At 46.4% G+C, this 23,516-nt stretch overlaps 1 protein-coding gene across 2 annotated transcripts in view; it reads left to right on the forward strand.

Annotated features, from left to right (window-relative positions):
* Nucleotides 1–23,516, forward strand: part of LOC146074318 (stabilin-2-like) — a 324,893-nt gene that overhangs the window by 62,306 nt on the left and 239,071 nt on the right. For both annotated transcript variants that reach the window (XM_083182261.1, XM_083182263.1), the window contains exons 6-15: nt 1,041–1,136; nt 3,142–3,261; nt 7,266–7,462; nt 8,958–9,091; nt 9,561–9,691; nt 15,625–15,704; nt 20,577–20,720; nt 21,688–21,831; nt 22,233–22,295; nt 22,437–22,553. In XM_083182261.1, the coding sequence (XP_083038387.1) occupies nt 1,041–1,136; nt 3,142–3,261; nt 7,266–7,462; nt 8,958–9,091; nt 9,561–9,691; nt 15,625–15,704; nt 20,577–20,720; nt 21,688–21,831; nt 22,233–22,295; nt 22,437–22,553 (1,226 nt within the window). The remainder of the gene's footprint in view (nt 1–1,040; nt 1,137–3,141; nt 3,262–7,265; nt 7,463–8,957; nt 9,092–9,560; nt 9,692–15,624; nt 15,705–20,576; nt 20,721–21,687; nt 21,832–22,232; nt 22,296–22,436; nt 22,554–23,516) is intronic.

A 23,516-nucleotide genomic window follows, 5' to 3' on the forward strand; every position in this document is an offset into this window, starting at 1 on the left:
CATACACATGAGTTTATGAACATTATAAGAGGAGCTACATGTGTATTAGCCTAGGGCACATGGAACCTTTAATCAGGCCCTACCCCGAAGAGACAAAGCTTTAGCCGCCAGACCCACCAAACAAAGGAAAACCCTGCTGGACTACCAGGAACAATTTGTCTGCATTTTAAAGATGTCGACATTTCATCAGTGTCAACATGGTGAATATGGATGTGGTCAATGTCAACATTCTTACGCTGTCATGACAAATGTCAGCAAAATCAATCCAAACTGTTAAGAGTAACTGAGCCAGTTTGGACTCAATTGGCTAATTTATATAGCAAAATATTTGCTACATACGTATATATATATATATATATATATATATATATATATATATATATATAAAACCATAAACAAAAAACGCAAACATGAGTTTCCCAACTATCATTATCAACTATTTTGATTTTGTTATTCAATATCTGATGTGGATTATATCATTATTAATTATTATTATCTGTATACAGCAGCATAGTATGTCTGATTGCTAATCTTATTCCAGAATGCTGGTTTCATTATTCAGTTAATCCATTAGATGTGCAATTATTTAAGATGTTTGAATGAAAAGAAAATCATGTTAAATTTGTGTTCAAAATTACTGTTAGTAGGTTGAAGGTTGCCTACAGTACCATTGGTTTTGATGTCAGTGAGGCTTAAAAAGTGATGTGACCCTCAGCTTATTGTGTGACTCTGCTATGTTTGATGATTTCAGCTCATTTTAACCCTTTGAGTGTCAACATCTCTGTGAGAGATGCGCAAAATATCCGTAAAATAGGCCAGTGTCACTCACGTTTGTTATATAAATTCAAATTTAAAAAATTGTGTATAAAAGATCATATTTCCTATATATGTTGAATATTACAGGTCATTATGAATAATAAAAATGTTTACTTGGCAATTTTCACACCTATTTTTACAAATTCACTTGGCACTCAATGCAACCACATTTTGGGGGATTTAATTGGTGTCTAATGACCTTTGTAATTTATTTTTCCTCACAGTTTGTGATTGTCTACATGGTGTTTGCAACAGTGGGATCAACAAAGATGGTATATGCTTGTGTTATTCTGGCTATGGTGGACTTAAGTGTGATCAACGTAAGTAGGATTTTTTTTTATTTTTTTTAATTCAGTAATTTTTTTATTGATTTTTGGCAAGTAACATTACACCAAAACTTGCAGACACATCAGCAGGTGCTAGGTACATAACATTTTGAAAATACAATACAGCAAGTGAATAGAAAAAACTTGCAGTACATTAGTATAGTGGTAAGAGCACTCCTTGCATTGGTAAGGAACGGAAATACCCGAAGGCGCCATTCGGGCAGGTAACCGATATATCAGAGCAGGAGTGCACATGGTATCCATCTCAAAGTATTATATCGCGTATAATCGCTCTTTACAGGTAGCTATCAGGATAATCTGGCACCTAGCAAAATGTAGTAGCAAAGCATCAAATAGGCAATGATGTGTCTAGCACAAAACAAAACTCCCCTCCAAAACAAACCACCCCATAACCCCCCACCCTGTATAACCTACCCCCAACTTAGGCATACCTGGAGCCCAGAATACTTAAACCCCCTTCCACTAAACCACTAACTACCTAAATCCCCCCCCCCCCCCCATTTACCCAAACAGAGGGACAAAATAACTAATGGCCCCGGACCAGGATGGCACTGGCTCTCCCACCAGTGACCAGTGTAGCAGGACTACTACGTGTAGTAAAATCGTGCAAACGAGCAGGGTGTAAGGTGAACCTGGACAGGTAGCTAGCAACATAAATATGTAAAACAGGATAGAGTAAGGTAAAACATCACACATATAAAGCATTTAAAGAGAAACCCCTGTTATCATATAACATCCGCAGCATATCAATCCGGCCATCCACGAGCTCCTTGGTATAGAGAAAACATATCATCGGACCCCCCCCAAACAGACCAGAATATATAACACCACATTCAGCTGGGTCGAGCGGTAGAGGTGTAAAAGGAACCAGCAACAATAAGGGTGATAACAGTGGGGAAAATGCGGCCAATACGTATAAATGAGACATGAAGTTGCAGCGAGACTGGATCACAGTCACGAATAAAAGCCGGCCTTGACCCCACATAGGCACAGGCGCAATATGAATTTCTGTGTCACAGCAGGGAAATGTAGTAAGCTCATCATCTGTTTTGGATGCTTCAGGAGCTAATATAAGCAGGAGGGTATCCAAATCCAAGGCTGCAGAATTTGCAAAGATCATAGAACAGCAATATTCAAATAGAGAGTTATCCTTTCCTCCTATCCCTGACACATAGTCACATGTAATGGAGGATAGTTTAATCTGCGTATCTTCAGGGTGTGTGGAGGTTACAGAAGTAGAGGAGGCAGATTTATCACCCATAATCCCTCCACCATCTTTGCCAGGGTTAACTGCAGGGTAGAGAGCTTCCAGGTGTACCATCTCTAGATGAAGAAGGAGCCTTTCAGTCGATGCCTGAATAGAGCGTAGAAGGTATGAGACATCCATAGTGCAGAAAGCACGCCGCGCACCTCGTGCGCAAGGGTTGGTTCAGGAAGCTTCAAAATGGCCGCGGCCGCACCACACACTCCAATTCGCTATAGCTGGACAATAGGGAGCAGTCAGGAGGGTCCGGTCTAATCAGGTAGCCAGCGCCGACAGACTCCGAGAGCAGAAGCACAGTCTCACCGGGTGTCAAGCTGGGAGAGTCTCCCGGCGATGTCAGACAGCACAGGCCTGCGCGCCACGCAGATGCCGCCAGCAGAGTCAGGTCACAGTTGAGGAGGGACACAGGGGGATACTCAGTGGAGAAGCCACACTGGATGCCGGAGAGGCTATTCTATCCCTAGGATCCAAGTGAGGGAGGCAGCGCTGCATAAACAGGATAAAATACAGGATTTTAGGTGGGAGAGCCAGCAGACACGTCTGCTCCCGGTCACTTCAGGCGCATCCCTCCAATGTAAGTAGGATTTTAGGGGCAATGGTCACTTAAAGGTATACTAATTAAATATTTACTTTTTCTTTACAAAGCAGAATGATTTAAATTGGCATGCATTATATGTGTCACTTCAATATATGAATGTTTTTTTATATCATTAGCTTTGCCAGAATGCGTGACACTGAATTGTAGAGAAAATACCCGCTGTATGACTTCAAGAACAGGTGCTATGGAGTGTCACTGCATGCCAAATTATGAATTGAAAGGAGCAAAATGTGAACGTAAGTCCAATACTGTCTTCTATCATTGACATTTAAAACCACTTTAACCGCATACCCAAGAGTGCTATATCTATTTTATAAAATGACCCTGTTGTTGAAAGATACAAATTAGGAGTAAAAATGAGTTCAGTATAGGCTTTTTAGTTGTCATTTATGTTAATGAATAAACATGTAACTGGATCAGTGGTGTAACTATGGAGGCTGTAGGGGATGTAGTTGCTATGGGGCCCGTGGCTTGGGGGGACCAGGGGCCCCAGCAGGCATTCTCCTGCACATTTAAATACTGACTGTCCAGTGCTCCTCCGCGGTGCACTTGCAACACTGCTAGACCTGGTGAGCAGAAAGCCTGCACCAGGTAAGTGGAAGTAGGAGACTCGGCACAGGGTAAGCAGAGGAAGGAGATACAGCGCTGGTTTGCTGCAGTAGGAGACCTAGCGCTGGGTTAGAGGAGGAAGGAGACCCGGGGCTGGGTAAGAGGAAGTATGAGACCCGGCGCAGGGAGTGTGGAGGAAGGAGATTGGGTGCCCAGTGAGAGAAGGTGATCCGTCACCGGGTAAGAGGAGGAAGGGGTGAGCAGAAGAAGCAGAATCTACGCTGGTTATCTACACTTGAAGACCTGGCACTGGTTACCTGCTGCAGGAGATCACACCACGGGAGATGGTACAGGTGCAGCTAGTATGTGGGGATTGGGAGGGTTAAAATGATGACTACGTAACAACCCTGCTCTTCCTTCTACCCACTTATCCACTACCCCTCTGCGCCTCTACCCCTTCTCTACCTCTACTCCCCCTCCCCACGTCTACCACCCCTCCGCCTCTTCTCCTCTCTCTGCTTCTACCTTCCTTCCTCTACCCCCCTCTCCTCCCCTACCCTTTTCACCTCTACCCCCATCTCCTCCTCTATCCATCCCTCACCCCTTCTGCCACCCCTCACCTCTATTCCCCCTTTCCTCTTCTCCTCCTTTACCACCTCTCCTCCTTTATCCCCCCTCTCCACCTCTACTGCCATCTCCTCCTCTCCCCTTCCTCATCTATTTCCCCCTGTATCCTCTCCTCTATTCCCCTCTATGATCCTCTATCCCTTCTCTCCTCTCACCTCTACCCTGGCCCACTCCCCCTGTCCTCCTCTACCCCACCCTCTGCTATCCACCTCTTAAATATTTTTATTACTATCTCTCTGCCCCTAATCTTTCTCCTCTCTCATTATCCCCCCCACCTCTTTCACACACACATCCCTCTCTCTCTATCTCTCTCTTTCTCTCTCTCTCTCTCTCTCTCCATCACTCTGACAGTCTAACTGGAGCGCTCTCTCTCCTTGACAAGCTTGCTCTCTCACTCACTGTCTCTCTCTAACACTCTCACTCTTTCTCCCCTTTTTCTCTCTCCCTCCCTCTGACATTCTCTCTCCCTCCTGCTTGCACCCCTCCCTCTCTCACTCCCCCCCTCTCTCTCTGACACCCTCTTTCTCTCATTCCATCTTTTGGCACCATGAGGCCCTCTCTCTTTCCCTGACCACCCCTCTCTCCTTCTCTTTATTGTTCCTCTCTCTTTTTCTCTCACTCTTTCTCGGGTACCCTCTTTGGAGTCAAATTAGTTCAGCGCACTATGAATAGCACAATGAGAGTGCTCCCAGGAGCTATTCAAATCAGCACGCTACTATGTCTGGGTTGTGGATTCCTGCTTGTATCCCAGAAGTGGTGCAAGCAAATATATGACAAAAATATCTCTGCAATGCTGTTTTGTGCTCTAGTGTGGCTCAAACAGCATCATGGCAGAGCACTTTAGTTAGAGAATGCCAGTACTTGCACTAAACACCCGCGAGTACTGGCATTCTCCAACCTAACAGAACACTGATCCGGGAGCTTCCTTTGTCTCTCTAGGGCACTGTAGAGACAATGGTGGGAGGGGACCCTTTCAAAATTTTGCTATGGGGCCCACAAAGTACAGTACTAGTTATGCCCTGGAACTGGATAACTGTTAGTGAATTAAAGATTTCAGAAATGTGCTGCTGTCAGTGAGGTGATGATACACCACTTTCAATGAAGCGGTAATGTGCCGTTTTGAGTGAGACATGAGTGTACCACTGTCAGTGAGGCAGGGATGTGCTGCTGTCAGTGAGGCAGGGATGGGCTTCTGTCAGTGAGGCAGGGATGTGCTGCTGTCAGTGAGGCAGGGATGTGCTGCTGTCAGTGAGGCAGGGATGTGCTGCTGTCAGTGAGGCAGGGATGTGCTGCTGTCAGTGAGGCAGGGATGAACTGCTGTGCAAAAACAGATATAGGATATGACCTTTCCTTGGCGCAATGCTGCCTTTAGTTCGTACTAATCCCCAGTTATCACCAAATAACCAAAAACAATAGTAAAAAATACAAGAGTGGACTTTCCAAACTTTCTAAGGCGAAACCAGTCCAGATGTTTTTCCGACCATCAGAACTCTGTTCAGTCTTTCCGTTGATTTATCCGATGGTTCTCAGGAAACAAATCAAAGAAAACCACTGATTAGATGCAGACTCAGTGACAGACAATCTAAATTTTACTATTTGGAGTGAAGTAGGAGGGCATAGATGGGCGTACCCTACTCACAGTGTGACTGGCACTGTATGTGCACGAAGCGGGTACTTGTCCTGTTGGTAAATCCTCTACGGCCTCCTTCTTGACTCCCAGTATTGTGTATACCGTAAAAATAAAATAAAAAGTAGACAACAATGTGTGACTCTATTTACTGATAATCAAGTCTTAAGGTGTATTTGTGGAAACATAATCCTGTAGGCGCACCTCACTCACTTGTAACAAGGGAGGGGCACACATATAAAGGTTTCTTTCTCTTAATAATATGTAAATGTGATGAAAATAGTAGGCGTACCCCTCTCACGGCTAGATGAAGAATTCTAAGCCCGTAGCGGGTTCTTTGCCTTTTAGTGTTCTTATCAAATATTTGTGATATTCAGGATTTCTCCATCCAGAGTGTATATATAAAAAAATACAAACAAAAAAGAACAATGTGTAGTCTTGTCACAATTCCCTATACGTCTATTATAGACCCATAAGGTAGTGATTTTTCTACCAGGAGAATATGATGATCTCAATGTACTTCCGTACCGGGACTCACACTGGGTGGTGCTTTTTACAAGTGCATAAAGGTATCTTTTAGGTGCTCATAAATCCGTGAATCTCTATCCTTCACCAAGTGAAACAAAATTGTACCCCGTAGGGATGAACTGCTGTCAATGATGTACTGCTGTCAGTGAGGCAGGGATGTGCTGCTGCTAGTGAGGTAGATTATGGGCCGCTGTCAGTGAGGCAGGGATGTGCTGCTGTCAGTGAGGCAGGGATGTGCTGCTGCTAGTGAGGTAGATTATGGGCCGCTGTCAGTGAGGCAGGGATGTGCTGCTGTCAGTGAGGCAGGGATGGGCCTCACAGTTCCATAACCTATTTTCCTACAAAAATAGCACAGGTTACATGCAAGTTGCCAGGGGGTTACATGCTCGTTGCCACAGGGGGTTACATGCTTGTTGCCCAGGATCAGGCGCTCAGCGCACCAGCACTCCCGGTATCCGCACTTCCAGGTAGTGCTGTGTGCTCTGCGTTCCCCTATCAGGCACTATAGATTCAACAGCACATACAGCATAGCATCTTTCTCCATCAGAGTGGTGGCCAACTTTGGAGAGGTGCAGGGTCTCTGTCTATATGCTGACAGAGACTCTGCACCCCCGTGGCATGCCGCTTCCCCACCCGCACACTGGTCCCGGCTCCTGTCCTCACTCAGGCTTCAGCTCCCAGATTGCACATGTAACATCATAGAGCTAGCAATAACTGCTCAGATACCTCTCACTCCACCACATGAATAACAATCAAGTCGCAATAAGACTGACTAGAGACTGCTATCAAGAATATCAGAAATACGGAAAACTAAATATAAATACTGATATTATTGGTTACTGTATATACTTTATATTATTATGTATTAACACATTGACACTGATGCTGCATAACACCCTTTATTTCCAGCTATTAATCCATGTTTGAAGAAGGCTTGTCATGCAGCAGCTGATTGCACATATATAAGTCCAAATGTACACAAGTGCACATGTAAGGAGGGCTATAAAGGAGATGGTAATGTGTGTTTGCCAGTGAACCCTTGCCAGGAAAATGCTGGAAATTGTCCCACGGCAACAACTGTTTGTAAATATGATGGGCCTGGAAAGGTGAGATTTCATTAATCTACAGTATATAGTTTCTTAACTGAAGATAATGTTTGGAGGTGCAGCATCTCATCCAAAAGGCATTTTGCTTTGGGAACTGTGTCAGCACCAGGTGCGTCTCCAGAGGAGAGGCTGCAGCGCAGTCCATACTTCAAATAGGGGAGTCACACCACCTGCCAGTGATTCCCGGCTGCGTGGCAGTGTTTGGTGTGTCTTCCCTATTTGAATTATGGACTGTGCTGCAGCTCCACCTCTATGGATCACATATTTTGCTCTCGGGTCTGATTAGTGAGTATTATGTTCCTAACAACAGACTGGGAAATTAATTTGACATGAGGAGGCCTTCTGACTTGGCAATGAATATTGGGTCACCCCAGAACACGCATGTACTGTGCTGTTAAGCTGCAATCACAGGCAATTGCAGTTTCAGAACCTTTGGGGTGGCAAAGGGTTGACAGGGGCCATCGACAGTGGGAGTTTGAATATTCCCAGTCTTCTCCATTGGAGATCACAGCTCTCATTCCTGTAAACTCTGGTCTGTTATCCAATTACTGTGGAAGTCTGGGAGGGTAACTAACCTCCACCAAAAGAGTCAAGGGGGCTTGACAGTAAATAGCAGGGATTTCAGATGGTAGATATCTCATTATCCATACTCAAGTAATAAGCTGTGTTCCTTTATTTCCATTAATTATGCCTAAATCTTGAGATAACATGTCCCATTTATCATTATGCTATGTTTTATGAATATTATATGGTCACTCCTCCTGTAAACTTCCCTTTACGAGTCTACAACAAACTAATTTGACTTGAGATCAGAGGTATTAAGCCTGGTGAAGAGATAAAGTGGAAATAAAGAGGATGGTGATAACGCACCAGCCAATCAACTCCCAACTGTCATATTCAAACACAGTTCATTGGCTGGTGCTTTATCTCTTTTCACTTTATTCCCACTTTATCTCCACTTTATCTCTTCTTCAGGCTTAATACATCTGCCCCACTGTAAGAGAATAATTGGAAGTTAAGGCCCCCATACAGCTCCCGGGGAGCTGCAGGCAGAGGGAGCAGGGGGGCGGCGGACACCAGCGAGGGGACCAGGGATCGGGGGCATGCAAGCGGGCGGGGAATGCCCACAACCAGAGAGACAATGGCTTCCCATTTATTTGTATGGCCTTTTTTTTTTCATTAAATGCACCCACTGGCTATGCCCAGCAGCGGATTCTACTACCCGGCTCCCTTTTTCCCTCCTTCACCCCCTGCTCCCTCCGTCTGGCTCTCTGGTCTCCGGCATCCCCCGCCTGCTGTCGTTCCCCGCCCGGCTCCTCAACCTTTCAAATTGGAAAAGAGAAGAGCCCTTCAAAATATAAGATTCAAAATGAATCTTATATTACTTGACTGTACTTACACCAAATGTCCTGGTCTCCTGCCAAATATAATTTCCATATTTAGAAGATCAAAGATATTTTTATTTCTGTACTTAACAATTCTCTTTGTGTTCCAGTCTCATTGTGAATGTATAAAAGGATACAATAAATATGAACCTGGAATCGGATGTCACGTGATTGATATTTGTGCAACCAAGAGCAAATGCAGTATACATGCTAACTGCACTACCATTAGACCAGAGACAATGAGGTAAGTGGTTATATTAATGTACCATACAGTATGTGGTATACGGTTGGTAGGTCGACACACCAAAGGTCGACATGCATTGAAAGTCCACTGAAAGTCAATATGGCTTATGTAGACACCTTACATTGGTTGACATGCCTAAAGTTGACATGGATGGAAGGTTGACACAATGGCTAGGTCGACAGTCACAAGGTTGACATGGGTTTATCATTTTATCATTTTATTTTTGCTGACATGTGCCGACAGGTGGGATTTCATGCCTTACCATCCACTAGGGCATGGAGGGAGAATATGAGAGTGGCGAGCAGCATGGCGAGCACAGCGTGGGGACACGATGCACCGATATGATGTCCATGTTAACCATGCCCAATGCATTTCGACCTAATGTTGTTTGACCCAATGACCCATACCCCCCTATGTAGAATGTTTGTGTACTGATAACGTTCATACTCACCCATGGCCTATTAAACAGATGCACATGCAGGAAGGGATATGTTGGTAACGGCCTTATATGCTATGGAAACATCTTAGAACGTATCAAAGAAATTAATAAAGATCCGGGACAGTGGCAGGGGAAACTTTCTACTGCTATAACCCTGTTTGGTGAGTATCACTGCTGGCTTCATTCATAAAACTGTATTATCCTAGTTTTTCATGTAAAGGACCGAGATACAGAATGTTATAATTACATGTTCTAGATGATTCTAAATTCTTTTTTCTTACGGCCAGCGGTGGATGCTGGGAAATGTGGGGTATTCCGGGGCTGGAGGTCCGGGCACCAAGGAGTAGAACTTCTTCTGGCTAGTGCAGCCTAGGCTCCGCCCCCCTAATACCCCTTGCTGTCCTCAGAGACCAGTTTTTTCCTTGGTGCTCTGAGGAACAGGCACCACGCTAAGGAGAGGGCAGTTTTAGCCCTTATTTAACTTCGTTTTTTTTTTTATATATATATATATTTTTTCACAGCCGTCAGACTCGCAGCGCTGCTGCGGCTGACGGCAGAAGCCTCTCCCGGCGTCTGGTGGACGGACCTGTCGGCCGCTCACACCAGACACCTCAGGCACTTGGAGGGAGCCGCGGCCGGGAGAAGTGCAGGTAAGCGGCTTCCCCTTTACGGGGAGCCGGATATCGCGGCTCTCACCGCCGGTGGATGGGGGCGCCGCCGGAGGCCTGGCAGCAGTACTCAGCTCATGCTGAGAAACCGCTAGACCACCAGGGTTATGTACCATAACGGCTCCCTCTGTGGAGACCAGTTACGCTGGTGGTTCCAGGAGGGGACGGATTTACATGTAACTCTGCCCCCAGGCTCGCGGCAATGGCCTGTCCTGGGTTCCCGCCGTGAGCGCTCCTCTCCTCCCCCCTGTCTCACAGCGGGGGCCATTTTAGCTCACTTGCTGGCTGGCTGCTAAACGGAGAGGAGCATAAGAAATCGCCCCCCTTTGCCTCCACTGTTATCAGTGACAGGTTGTATTATCCTCACCTCACTTGCATGGTGCAGGTGTAGGAAACAAAGTGCCGATTCCCTGTGTGTGGTGTGGGGATTTGTGATATACTGCAGTGTACTTTATCTGTCTTTGTTTTCATACCACATCTCTCTCTGTAGGACTGACAGGGAGCGCAGTATAAGGTCACTTATTCGTTTATTAGTGACTGAACAATTCTCACACAAGATATCACTGGTGTACTTAGGTAACTCCAGTTGCAAATTGCTAAGCACACACACACATCATGTCAGCAAAGGGTTCAGGGAAATCCCGTAGGCCTGGTCCCACTCCAGCGCTGCACGCATATACTTGCACAGTGTGCAAAGAAAACTTTGCTAGTGCTGAGCGGAACCACGCAGGCCTCTGTGACCGTTGCTCTCAGCCGGGACCTAGTCCGCAACCCACTGCGGATGTTCCCTGCAGAACAGACTGGGCTGCAGACCTGTCCTCTGCGATGAGGGAACTAGCTTCCCAGCTGGCAGCGTTACGCAACGCCGCTGCCTCACCGACACCCCAGGTCCAACCCCAGCCAGCAGAGCCTGCTTGGGTAGCAGGGTTATCACAGTCAGTCCAGGGTTTGGTGCAGGTTTCATCCTCACTTCAAAATGTTCTGACAGGGTCTAGTACAAATAGACCATCCAGACGTGAGGCGGCTCAGCCTCTTTTACAGGACACAGATGATGATACCTCTGGAGATGATCAGGACGGGGTGTTATTGATGTAACTGATGATGTGGACACTGATACTGATGATCATATCCAAATAGGAAATTCCTGGTGTCTAAGCGTATTCCTTCTTTTTATCCTCTACCAGACTGCCACAAAAAATGGGACGACCCCCCTCAGGTTGACGCCCATGTCACCAGATTAATTAAGGCAATGGCCCTGCCCATACCTGATGTAACATCTTTGAAAGACCCAGTCGATAAAAAACTGGATCAGTTTCTCAAGTCCATATATTCCAATGCAGGGGCAGCTTTGAGGCCTAGCTATTCAGCTGCCTGGACAACCAGAGCTATAGCACATTGGGCGGATGCGCTCTTGGAGGGTCTTCAATCAGGTATTAAGAGATCGTCGTCAGACCCCAAAGCAGGCTGAAAAGCCAGCGGCCTGACGCCGGGCACACCAAGAACGTGCCATGGGTGGGGGGCCGCCTTCTGGAGTTTGCGGAGACCTGGTCAGGTTCCACATCGGACTCCTGGGTGTTGGAACTAATATGCTCTGATCTTTTGCTCCAGACCCCCAACACAGTTCTTTACAACAGGCCTTCCACTAGACCCTCTCAAGGCAGTAGCCCTCGAGACAGCCGTCTCAACCCTGTTGGAACAAAGAGTGATCATGCCTGTCCCGCATTCTCAGAGAGGGACCGGATTCTATTCGAATCTGTTCCTGGTCAGCAAACCAGACGGGTCCTTCCGTCCGATATTGAATCTCAAGAGATTGAATGTTTTCCTGCGGGTACCCAAGTTCAGGATGGAGTCTCTGAGCTCCATTCTCAGCGCTCTGGAACCAGGAGATCTGATGACCTCACTGGACATACAGAATGCATATTTGCATATCCCAATCAAACAGGAACATCAGAGATTTCTCAGATTTGTAATATTGGATCGCCATTTTCAGTTTCGTGCTCTCCCTTTCGGGCTCTCAACAGCCCCCCGGGTGTTCACGAAAGTCATGGCGGTGATGAAGGCTCGCTTACACCTTCTAGGCATTCGAATTCTTCCTTACCTAGACGATCTACTCATAGTAGCACAATCACAGGAGGAAATTCAGAGCCATCTCCAGATTGCCCTGGACATGCTTCAATCTCATGGGTGGATAATCAACTGGAAGAAATCCAGCTTGACTCCATCACCCACCATGATACAACTGGGGGCACTAATAAACACAGAAGCTCAAAGAGTGTTTCTCCCCAGAACAAAATACAGGACATTCACTCACAGATCCAGTTTTTTCTGACACAACGCAGGGTGTCGGTGCACCTCTGTATGACATTAATGGGGAAGTTGGTATCCACCTTCCCAATGCTGGAGTTTCGACAGTTCCACTCCCGAAGACTCCAGCTGGCCCTGTTATCTCGGTGGAACCGATCGCACATGGATTTGAAGAGACAGTTCCTCACTATCTCAGATGAAGTCAGACAGTCTCTCCAGTGGTGGCTACTGTCGGACAACCTAAGGAAAGGACGATCCTTTGCAAGCCACGATTATATCATAGTGACAACAGATGCCAGCTTACAAGGCTGGGGAGCTGTGACCCTGGATCAGTCGTTCCAGGGCCTGTGGACACACCAGGAAACAAAGTTACCAATAAACGTGCTGGAGCTAAGGGCCATCTACCGGACGTTCAGCCAATCGGGAACTCTTCTTCACGGAAGGCCAGTCAGAATCCAATCAGACAACGCGACAGCGGTCGCGTACGTGAACCATCAAGGGGGAACCCGGAGCCGAGCAGCTATGCGGGAAGTGACCCAGATCCTCCTATGGGCAGAGAAGTTTCTACTCGCCCTGTCAGCAGTGTATATTCCCGGAGTGTTGAACTGCGAAGCAGACTTCCTGAGTCGGCAAACGATTCACTCGGGAGAATGGTCCCTCCATCCGGAAGCATTCACAATCCTGACAGACCAGTGGGGAATGCCACAAGTGCACCTTATGGCCTCAAAGCACAACAAGAAGCTCCCACTGTACGGATCCAGAACAAGGGACCCACAGGCATGTCTGGTAGACGCACTATCAGCTCCTTGGCCATTCCAAAGGGTGTTCGCATTTCCACCAATTCCTCTAATTTCCCGTCTACTTCGACGCCTCAAGAGGGAGAAGGTGACCATGATCCTAGTGGCCCCGAATTGGCCAAGACGATCATGGTATCCAGACCTCTTGCAAATGGCCAGGGCACCGCCTTTTCCCTTGCCCCTCCGGCCCGACCTCCTGTCACAGGGATCGTGCCTACACCCGGACTTAGCCAGACTGGCTTTGACGGGGTGGCTGTTGAGAAGTCGATCCTGAGCAGGAGAGGTTTTCCTCCTACAGTCATTAAAACACTGCTGGCGGCAAGAAAACCATCGTCAGCAAAGGTGTACCACAGAATTTGGCAGAGGTATTTTCTCTGGTGTGAACCTAGGAGGTTCAATCCAAGGATATACAAAATGGATAGGGTCCTAGGATTCTTACAATCAGGCCTGGACATGGGTTTGAGCCATTCCTCCTTGAAAGTTCAAGTGTCGGCTCTCTCGGTTCTTTTCCAGAGGAAAATCGCTACGTCATCCACAATCCATACATTCTTACAGGGAGCTCTTCACCTACAACCTCCCATACGTCCACCAGCAAACCCATGGGATCTTACTTTGGTGCTGAAAGGGTTAATTAAGGCACCGTTCGAACCCTTGGAGTCAGTTTCTCTTTCATGGCTTACTCTGAAGACCCTTTTCCTGCTAGCCATTGCTTCGGCGCGCAGAGTATCAGATTTAGGAGCTCTCTCCTGTAGACCTCCATTGCTTATCTTTCATGAGGATAGAGCAGTTCTCAGAACTAGACTGGACTACCTCCCAAAGGTTGTATCTCGATTTCATATAAATCAAGAGATAGTAGTTCCAGTTTATAATACCACTACGGACTCACAAGAAAGGGATGTTTCTTTGGATGTTGTTCGAGCCCTAAAAATTTACGTAGCCAGAACAGAGCCGATAAGAAAGTCTGATTCTCTCTTTGTTCTCTTTGATGCCCGGAAGCTGGGTTGGCCTGCTTCAAAATGCACCTTAGCTAGGTGGCTAAGGTCTACCATAAGGCAAGCGTACCTGTTGGCGGGACGACCAGTACCACATTCGGTAAGGGCGCATTCCACCAGGTCTGTGGGGGGCATCGTGGGCCATGCGGGCAGGGGTCTCGGCGGAGAGCATCTGCAGGGCAGCCACGTGGTCTTCGGCTCACACGTTCATCAAATTTTATCGATTCGACACCTTCGCCTCGGCCGATGCGGCTTTTGGCAGGGGTGTCCTCAGTGCAGCTCGGGAGCGGCCCCACCCTTAGGGACACAGCTTTAGGACGTCCCACATTTCCCAGCATCCACCGCTGGCCGTAAGAAAAAAGGGGATTTTTGGTCCTTACCTGTAAAATCCGAGGCCAAGGTGGATGCTGGGCGCTCGCCCTACCGCTCCAAATCTTGCAGTTACTTAGTTATAGTTAACAATTTAGTGTTCAGTTGGTTGAATGTTCAATAGTTGAATGGTCCCCCTCTCCTATACCTGTTCCTCTGTTTGTTAAAGTTAAAAACTGGTCTCTGAGGACAGGAAGGGGTATTAGGGGGGCGGAGCCTAGGGCTGCACTAGCCAGAAGAAGTTCTACTCCTTGGTGCCCGGACCTTCAGCCCCGGAATACCCCACATTTCCCAGCATCCACCTTGGCCTCCGAAAAAAGGATTTTACAGGTAAGGACCAAAAATCCCCTTATACTGTACCACACACATAGTCTTCCTCAATGCAATATCATTGCAATGTATTTCAGGGTTGCCTACCTGACCCTCTCCACGCGGGAGAAAATGCTCTGTTCCTGGGCTTCCCTGGTGTAATGTATAATTGCCATCACCTGTGGTGAACTAGGTAATTGATAAGAAAGGTGTTTCACCACAAGTGATGGCAATTCTACATTACCAGGGAAGTCCAGGAACAGAGCATTTTCTCCCTGAAGGAGAGGGTCAGGTAGGCAACCATGATGTATTTACAATGGCATGTCAGAAAACGCAATCGCAATTCTATTGTAGCCTTCGACCTGTGCAGCCTGACTGTGGACGCTGATATGGGGCAGCCATTTTTAAGCAAGCAGCGGCTGAATGTGACATCATGCAGCCACCCGACCCACCTCAAAAACCTGTCCGGACATGCCTGTGTTGTTCGGACTGTTTCCTCACTACGCCACATATAATAGGAACATAAAGCTTTGGCTGCACACAATATAAGCAGTATAAACCCTGAGATCCCATCCCACTGTATAATTGCCTGTATGACATTAATCTCAGCGAGTAAACAAGCCCATTACTGAATGACCTTTTACTTTTCCCAAAGAGGTATATTCATGGCCACTGACATCACTGGGACCTTTCACTGTTTTGGTACCTATAAACCAAGGCATCAAAGGGAAAGATGTAAGTATTCTCATGAAAGTCTGTTTACATTTATTGAAAGCAACAGGTAAACAAGTTATGTATGTTTTGCATGTTATACGCTTAACTTCCAACATTCCCAGCTTGATAATCAGGATACACCCAAAGCGCTCCCCATTCCCACAAACCATGCTAATTGATATGGGATCACAGTCCTTAAGGGCCCCTTACACTAGAACGATATATCTGATGTTGAAATTGGATGCAATTTCCCTTGACCTCCCCCTGGACCTTCCCGGGAGTGATTGCATCCAATTTGGTACTTTGGTGTTATTTTGTTGCATATTATATATATATATATATATATATATATATATATATATATATATATATATATATATATATCTCATGCGATTGATCAAGCCAAGATAAATCGCATTAGCTATATATATTGGTATACCATTGTACCATACGATATATCAGATGGGCTGGATTAGGTGCTAGAGGGACTGGAAACTGGCAGTCAAACTTTCTGTGATATATCGCATATGATATATCGCATGCACAAAAAGCACTTCTTTTTCCATCCGATTCTGATAAATCAGAGGTGCGGTCCGACCAACCTAGAGGGTCCTATGCGACTCTCACAGGGCCGTGCATAGCATTGGATCGGATGGAAAACACAAATGATGTGGCACTTTTCAAATGATATATCGACCCGAATGGTTGGAATCTACCAAAATCGTGCAAAATTGTTCTAATGTAAGGGGGCCTTAAGTTTCAAAATCAGGACTGTTCTAAAAAAGAGAGAGAGAGAGAGAGAGAGACTGATCAGCTTGAATAAGTTGAACTATTCTTTGGCGTATGTTTACTAACCCTTTGCACATAATCTAACACGGTGTCCCCTCGGAAGAAATTTCTGTATGACTGTACATGTTCCCCCACCTGTTTATATTGTTTATTGTTTATACTGTATGATGATTACTTGTTACCCACCTGACTGCTGCACAGCAAACCAAAAAACAAATTCCTAGTATATGCAAGTATACCTGGCCAATAAAGCTGATTCTGATTCTGAAAGTCAGTGTGTGTGATAAACTCATACAGCCTCTCTGAATCCTACTTAATCAGGGTGCCTGCATTCAGGGGCTGGCTGGCAACTTTTAGCCTGGGGGGCAAGTCCAGAGAACTGGCCCATAAGTAAAAGCGCATCATTAAAATGGAGGTTTTTCGTTAAAAATATAACGACACCACAGGCTTCTCCCCCTGTATAAGAACAGGACACCACAAGCTGCTCCCCCTGCATAATAACAGGACACCGCAGGCTGCTACCCGCACAAGGATCAGGGGAAGCCAGGCACTGGCACACACAAACTCACAGTAGCCAACGGAGGGCTTTTGCACACACCATTCCAACCCCCCCTGCCATGCTTACAGCTGGCTGCGGATGCTTCTGGATGCTCTTACTGTCATAGCTGGTCAGCTCCGCCTCCTTAAACAGCGGAGTAGCTGAAGGAGGCGGAGCTGCTAACCTATGGCAGCGAGAGTGGCCGCAGCTGCCACGTGGACAGTCTCCTGCAGCCAGCCTAATTTATGATGCAGGGGGGCTAGTGACACTACCCCCTGGCCTAGCACATTATTGTCATGTGGCTCCAGGTTAACTGAGATTTTGCGCAAATGCAGAAGCTCCGATTGTGGCAGCCGAGGTTTTGTATGTATCAGCCTGGCTTGGTGCGGGACACGTGACGGCACACTGAAAATTTGCCTGACTTCCCGTCGTCGCAATTCCCCCCTGCCACAGGGATGCTCACCTGCATAAAAAAAGAAGAGGACACCGCTGGCTGCTCTCCTGCATACATAAAGAACCGGACACCACAAGCTGCTGCCTTGCATAAATAAACAGGACAGCACGGGCTGCTCCCTTGCATAAATAAAGAACTGGACACCACAGGCTGCTCTCCTGCATAAATAAAGAACTGGACACCACAGGCTGCTCTCCTGCATAAATAAAGAACTGGACACCACAGGCTGCTCTCCTCCATAAATATAGAACAGAACACCACAGGCTGCTCCCCTGCATAAATAAAGAACTGGACATCACAGGCTGTTCTCCTGCATAAATAAAGAACAGGACACCACAGGCTGCTCCCTTGTGTAAAAAACAGGACACCACAGGCTGTTCTCTTGCATAAAGAACAGGACACCACAGGCTGCTCACTTGCATTAAAAAACAGGACACCACAGGCTGCTCACTTGCATTAAAAACAGGACACCACAGGCTGCTCCCCTTGTATAATAATCATGCCAATTGCCATGACACCACAGGCCACTCTCCCTGTATAATAAAAGTAATGCCATGACACCACATGCTGCTCCCCCTGTACAATAATAATTATGACACCGTAGGCTTTCACTGTATAATATAAAAGTAATGCCATGACACCACAGGCTGCTCCCTCTGTATAATAATAATGCAATGACACCTCAGTGCCATGGGGAAACGGGGATGTGAGGAAAGTGAGCAGGAGAGAGGTACATGTGTAGGGTGGGAAGGTGGTCAGGGGTGCCATGGATGGGCTAGTGTGAGGAAAAAGTTAGTAGGAGAGGGGTACCTGTGAGGGAGGGGGGGTCTGGGGTACCGTGGATGGGGGAGGGGGATGTGAGCAAGATAGGGCTGTATGTAAGCATGGTAACAGACACACCACTTGGGGCAGGGTGATGCGCTGCTTGAGGCGGGGTTACACGCTACTTAGGGCGAGGCCACATGCTCTGTTGTTCCCACGGGACTACCAGCCTTCCTTTCAATTTGCAGAGCAGCGGGGGACTTGGGCTAAAAGTGGATGTCTGCCCCCATATTACACAACACCATAGTACATTATAATACCCAGTATACACACAGCACACAATACAATATACAACCCCCCATATTGCACCCAGTACATTAACACACACACAACATAGTACATTATACACAGCCCCACATTACACACAGCACATTGCACACTAGTAAATTATACTCAGACCCCCCTCATATTATACTCCATACACACAGCACATTGCACACTAGTAAATTATACACAGACCCCCCCCCCCTCATATTATACTCCATACACACAGCACATTGCACACTAGTAAATTATACACAGACCCCCCCCCCCATATTATACTCAATACACAGCACATTGCACACTGGTAAATTATACAGAGACACACCCCCCCCCCCCCCCTCATATTACAAGCATACTATCAATTACATACATTATACACAGACCCCATTCCCTCAGTACCCGCAGAACTCACATGCCTGTGTTCTTCCTTCCAGGGACATGCAGGAAGTCAGCACACTGCACAGCCCAGGCAGAGGAGAGGAGCTGTGAGAGCAGGGCTGACACACGGAGCCTGTGGTGGGCGGGGCCAGCCTCAGTGAAGCCTCGGCTGCTAGCTCTCCTCTCAATGCACAGGCTTGCTTCCGGTCTGTGTGCACAGTGACAGGAGGCCGGCGGCCATGTTCCTGTGGCCACAGAAATCTTTTAAAAGACCACAGGAACATGGCCACCGGCAGTGCAAAAAAACGGTAAGGCGGCCGCGGACACGGCCGCGGCCCGCAGCACACCTGCCAGAGCAGCCTGGGGGGCAGATGGCACCCTGCCCCCCGGCCCAGCCCGCCCCTGCCTGCATTGTTGCGGAGTGTAGGCCGGGGAAGGTGGGCTGGTACAGTTGGAACTGGTTTTGCATCCAATTAGAACTGCTTCCAGGGCTAAAACACAAATTGGTACTTGTGAGTTATCTGGGCGCCCGATTTCTAAATCGGGTCGGATCGGGCACATCGCATCGCATGCGACCATCGGATGCGATGCGATGCGATGACCCGATTTTTCCATAGGAATCAATGTTAAAATGGACTGAGTCCATTTTAACATGGAATTCAATGGGAAAAAGGGGTCCTTTTCATACCCCTACTATCCAAGTGGGCATGGAGTTGGATATAAACCTGTGGCGAGCGTAGCGAGCCACCGAGCCCGAAGCGTGGCGAGCGTAGCGAGCCCCGCGAGGGGACACAGAATACCGTCCCCTCGCGGGGCTCGCTTCGCTCGCCACGCTTCGGGCTCGGTGGCTCGCTACGCTCGCCACAGGTTTATATCCAACTCCATGCCCACTTGGATAGTAGGGGTATGAAAAGGACCCCTTTTTCCCATTGAATTCCATGTTAAAATGGACTCAGTCAATTTTAACATTGATTCCTATGGAAAAATCGGGTCATCGCATCCGATGGTCGCATGCGATGCGATGCGATGCGATATCGCATCGCATCGCATCTGATTGTATGCCTTAACTTAAGGCATACAATCAAAAAATCGGGCGCCCAGATAACTCATAAGTACCCACAAATTTAATAACAGATGATCGACATTTAGCAAATGTTTTGGGCCACAGCATGTAAAGTCATGCTGCTGCCGTGACCCTCCCCACAAGGGCTCTGGACACGCCTGCATTGTCCGGAATGCTCCTATAAAATGGCCTTTTGCCCCCCCCCCAACGGTCTACGGCACTATGTGTATGTGCCAGACCCATACTGTGTGTGCAGTATGGAGCTGGGATGGCAGATGCAGTACATGTTCGGCATCAAACTATCACTTTGTCAGTCTTGCGACTCCTGCTGCATTGACACATAAGCACTACCAATGTTGCTTCCATGTAAACAGCAGCGATAGCAACTCTCTCCACATCTGAATCAGGCCCACTGTACATTAATATATAAAATGTTTCATACTTGTACACATAGATGTCATTTTTAACAGAAAAATAATTTAGCAGCAGTTATTTTTTACAAAATGTACTGGTGGTGCAGCATATCATTGTTCTTCTGTGCTGTATGTAAACTCATACTACTATTTGTTTTCTGTTCTATGACAGATAAAGAATCTTATAGCAAACAAAGAAAATGCTGTTTACTTTATCAAACTTCATATGATTGCTGGGCAACTCAATGCTGAAGATTTGAACAGCACGGATTTAATTTATACACTGACAGGAAAATCGGGGGAGGTGATAGACATGGTAAGATTATGTAATCGTTGTCAGCAAGAGAGCTTGCGTTGGTTTTCCAGTTTATTCACCAGACTGAACTTTCTTCCATATATCTGTGCTCCCTCACTCTCTCTTTATTGTTATTAACCAATAGGAAGAAACCATTCTGAAGCTCACTAGTGTATTGTAAGCCTTGGTTACATCTTTATGGGGAGGATTTTACAGTGATGCTAAGAACCCTTACATGACCCTCCTGGCCTCTTGCATCAGGCTCCAACCATTTATTTTTATTTTTTTGAAAGAAGGATGTTTGATCAGCTGATTAATGCAGCCAAAGATGCTTTAAAGTAACCAATTACAATAAAACATTCCCACAGACAAATGCAGTCAGGACGTGTCAGTAAAAAAGAACATAATAAGCTACAAATTGCTACTAGTGCCAACAAAACAAGATTGACTTTGGTAATATGAAATACCAGGGACAGTGTACAAGTAGCTGAATCAGAAATCAGAATACAGATATAAAAGAAAGAGTCCTTATCAGAGCTATGTGAATGTGCTGGATAGAGAAGCCTAGATGAGGAAATCCTGGTTTAGATAGAGTGCCATTTTAACAACTTCTGGATGAATGCTATTGCTAAACCCCCCCAATCACAAAGTGCTTTTTACCAGAGCATTGTGTGAGTCTGAGCAAATTAACCTGCATCCACTTATAATAACAATATGTCACATATCACTGGCAACATTACTCCAACACCTGCTTCCAGGCTCCATCACCCATGCTGCACTGCCAATGATGAAACCAGTGGTGAGGTATGTTGCAACCATCAATGTCTAGTTATCTTTAATGGTAAGCGGATGCTGAGAAACTCCTTCTATAAAACATTATTTTCTGCTCTGTTCTCATGTTTGTGCCCTTACAGTACCTTACATTCCACAGTATGGAAATTACTATTCTGTCATTTTAGGATTTAAAACCCTGTTTCACTTTTCCTAGGATAATGAGTTAAAAATCAGGATTCATGGTAGCAAAAGTAGAGCAAAGATTCTGGAGAAGAATCTAATTGCTGCTAATGGAATCATACATATCATTGATAAGGCGATGGATTTTGTGGAGCCAACCCTTGAGAGCAACACTAAAGTAAGCAACCTGTTCATTTGTGGATTCAATTACATACTGAGGCAATGATTCACTTATAACAATTGTCTTTAGTTCATGGTTGCTAATACACAAACAAAATATTATTGTTGTATACAGTTTATTTCTAATAACATCTTACTTCTTCTATATAAATATCATGGCATCTGTGTAATGCCTCGTCCCACATTGTTTATCTGGATCTTACTATGAAAATCATACTGGCAGCTTTCTTATACTGTTGGGATGTTAAAAAAAAAAAAAAAAAAAAAACATTTTTTGACTAGACTCCAAACAATCACAAAGGACAAAATGATGCCATCAGTAATACACTTGTCACACCTACAACTTTTTCATAGAACCATTATGTTAAATGCAAAACCAAATGATATGTTCTTTTTTAGGAGACAATTATGGAAATTTTACACGAAAATGGTAGATACAATCGTTTTAGGTCACTGCTTGAGGTGAGCTATTCCTGTTCTATGTTTTTATATATATATATATATATATATATATATATATATATATATATATATTTTTTTTTTTTTTTAATTTGTATTTTAGGTATATATTAGCTTGTGTATCACATATCTTTTTTTTAACAGAAATCCAACCTTGGGCCAGATTTAGAGAAAGACGGACCTTACACAGTTTTTGTTCCCAATAATGATGCACTTTCTGGAATGGAAAATGGAACTCTGGACTACTTGCTATCCAATGAGGTCTAATCCTTTATTTCACTACCTCTTCCTGGGCGGGATGTACTAAGCCTTGCAAAGTAATAAAATGGAGAGTGATAACCCTCCAACCAATCAGTACCTACCTATCATTTTTCAAACACAGCCTGATTGGTTGGTTGTTTATCACTCTTCATTTTATCACTTTTCAAGCTTAGTACATCTGGCCCCCTGTCATTATTACACAATGCGGTACTTGTTTCCTATCTGGGCGCCCAGGTTTTCTACGTACGGCACCGTAATGAAATCGGATCGCATCGCATCGTACACATACACGATATTGAACGATGCGATGCGATGCGATGCGATCCGATTCGATTTCCCATAGGAAACAATGTGAAATGGCTCAATTTAGCCAAATTCTCATAGGAACAATAGTAAATGGGCCAAAAACACCCCTGAACATTGAAATGTCCCCCCAAAAGTAGTTTACGCCACCCCGCCATCAACGTGAACCCGAAGCGTGGCGAGCGCAGCGAGCCCGCGAGGGGCGGCGGTACGCGTCCTCCGACCTTTTCATGCCCTACTATCCACGTCGGCGTGGAGTGAGAATAGAATAGTGTGGCGAGCGCAGCGAGCCACCGAGCCCGAAGCGTGGCGAGCGCAGCGAGCCCCGCGAGGGGACGTGGATACCTTCACAGTTATACGCGTCCCCTCGTGGGCGACGCGGAAACCTGGGAAGCCCGCGAAGGGACGCGTTTACCTGTGAAGGTATCCGCGTCCCCTCGCGGGGCTCGCTGCGCTCGCCACGCTTCGGGCTCGGTGGCTCGCTGCGCTCGCCACACTATTCTATTCTCACTCCACGCCGACGTGGATAGTAGGGCATGAAAAGGTCGGAGGACGCGTACCGCCGCCCCTCGCGGGCTCGCTGCGCTCGCCACGCTTCGGGTTCACGTTGATGGCGGGGTGGCGTCAACTACTTTTGGGGGGACATTTCAATGTTCAGGG

Source organism: Crinia signifera, chromosome 4, assembly GCF_055691185.1.
Source record: "Crinia signifera chromosome 4, ASM5569118v1, whole genome shotgun sequence".
Taxonomy (NCBI): Eukaryota; Metazoa; Chordata; class Amphibia; order Anura; family Myobatrachidae; genus Crinia; species Crinia signifera.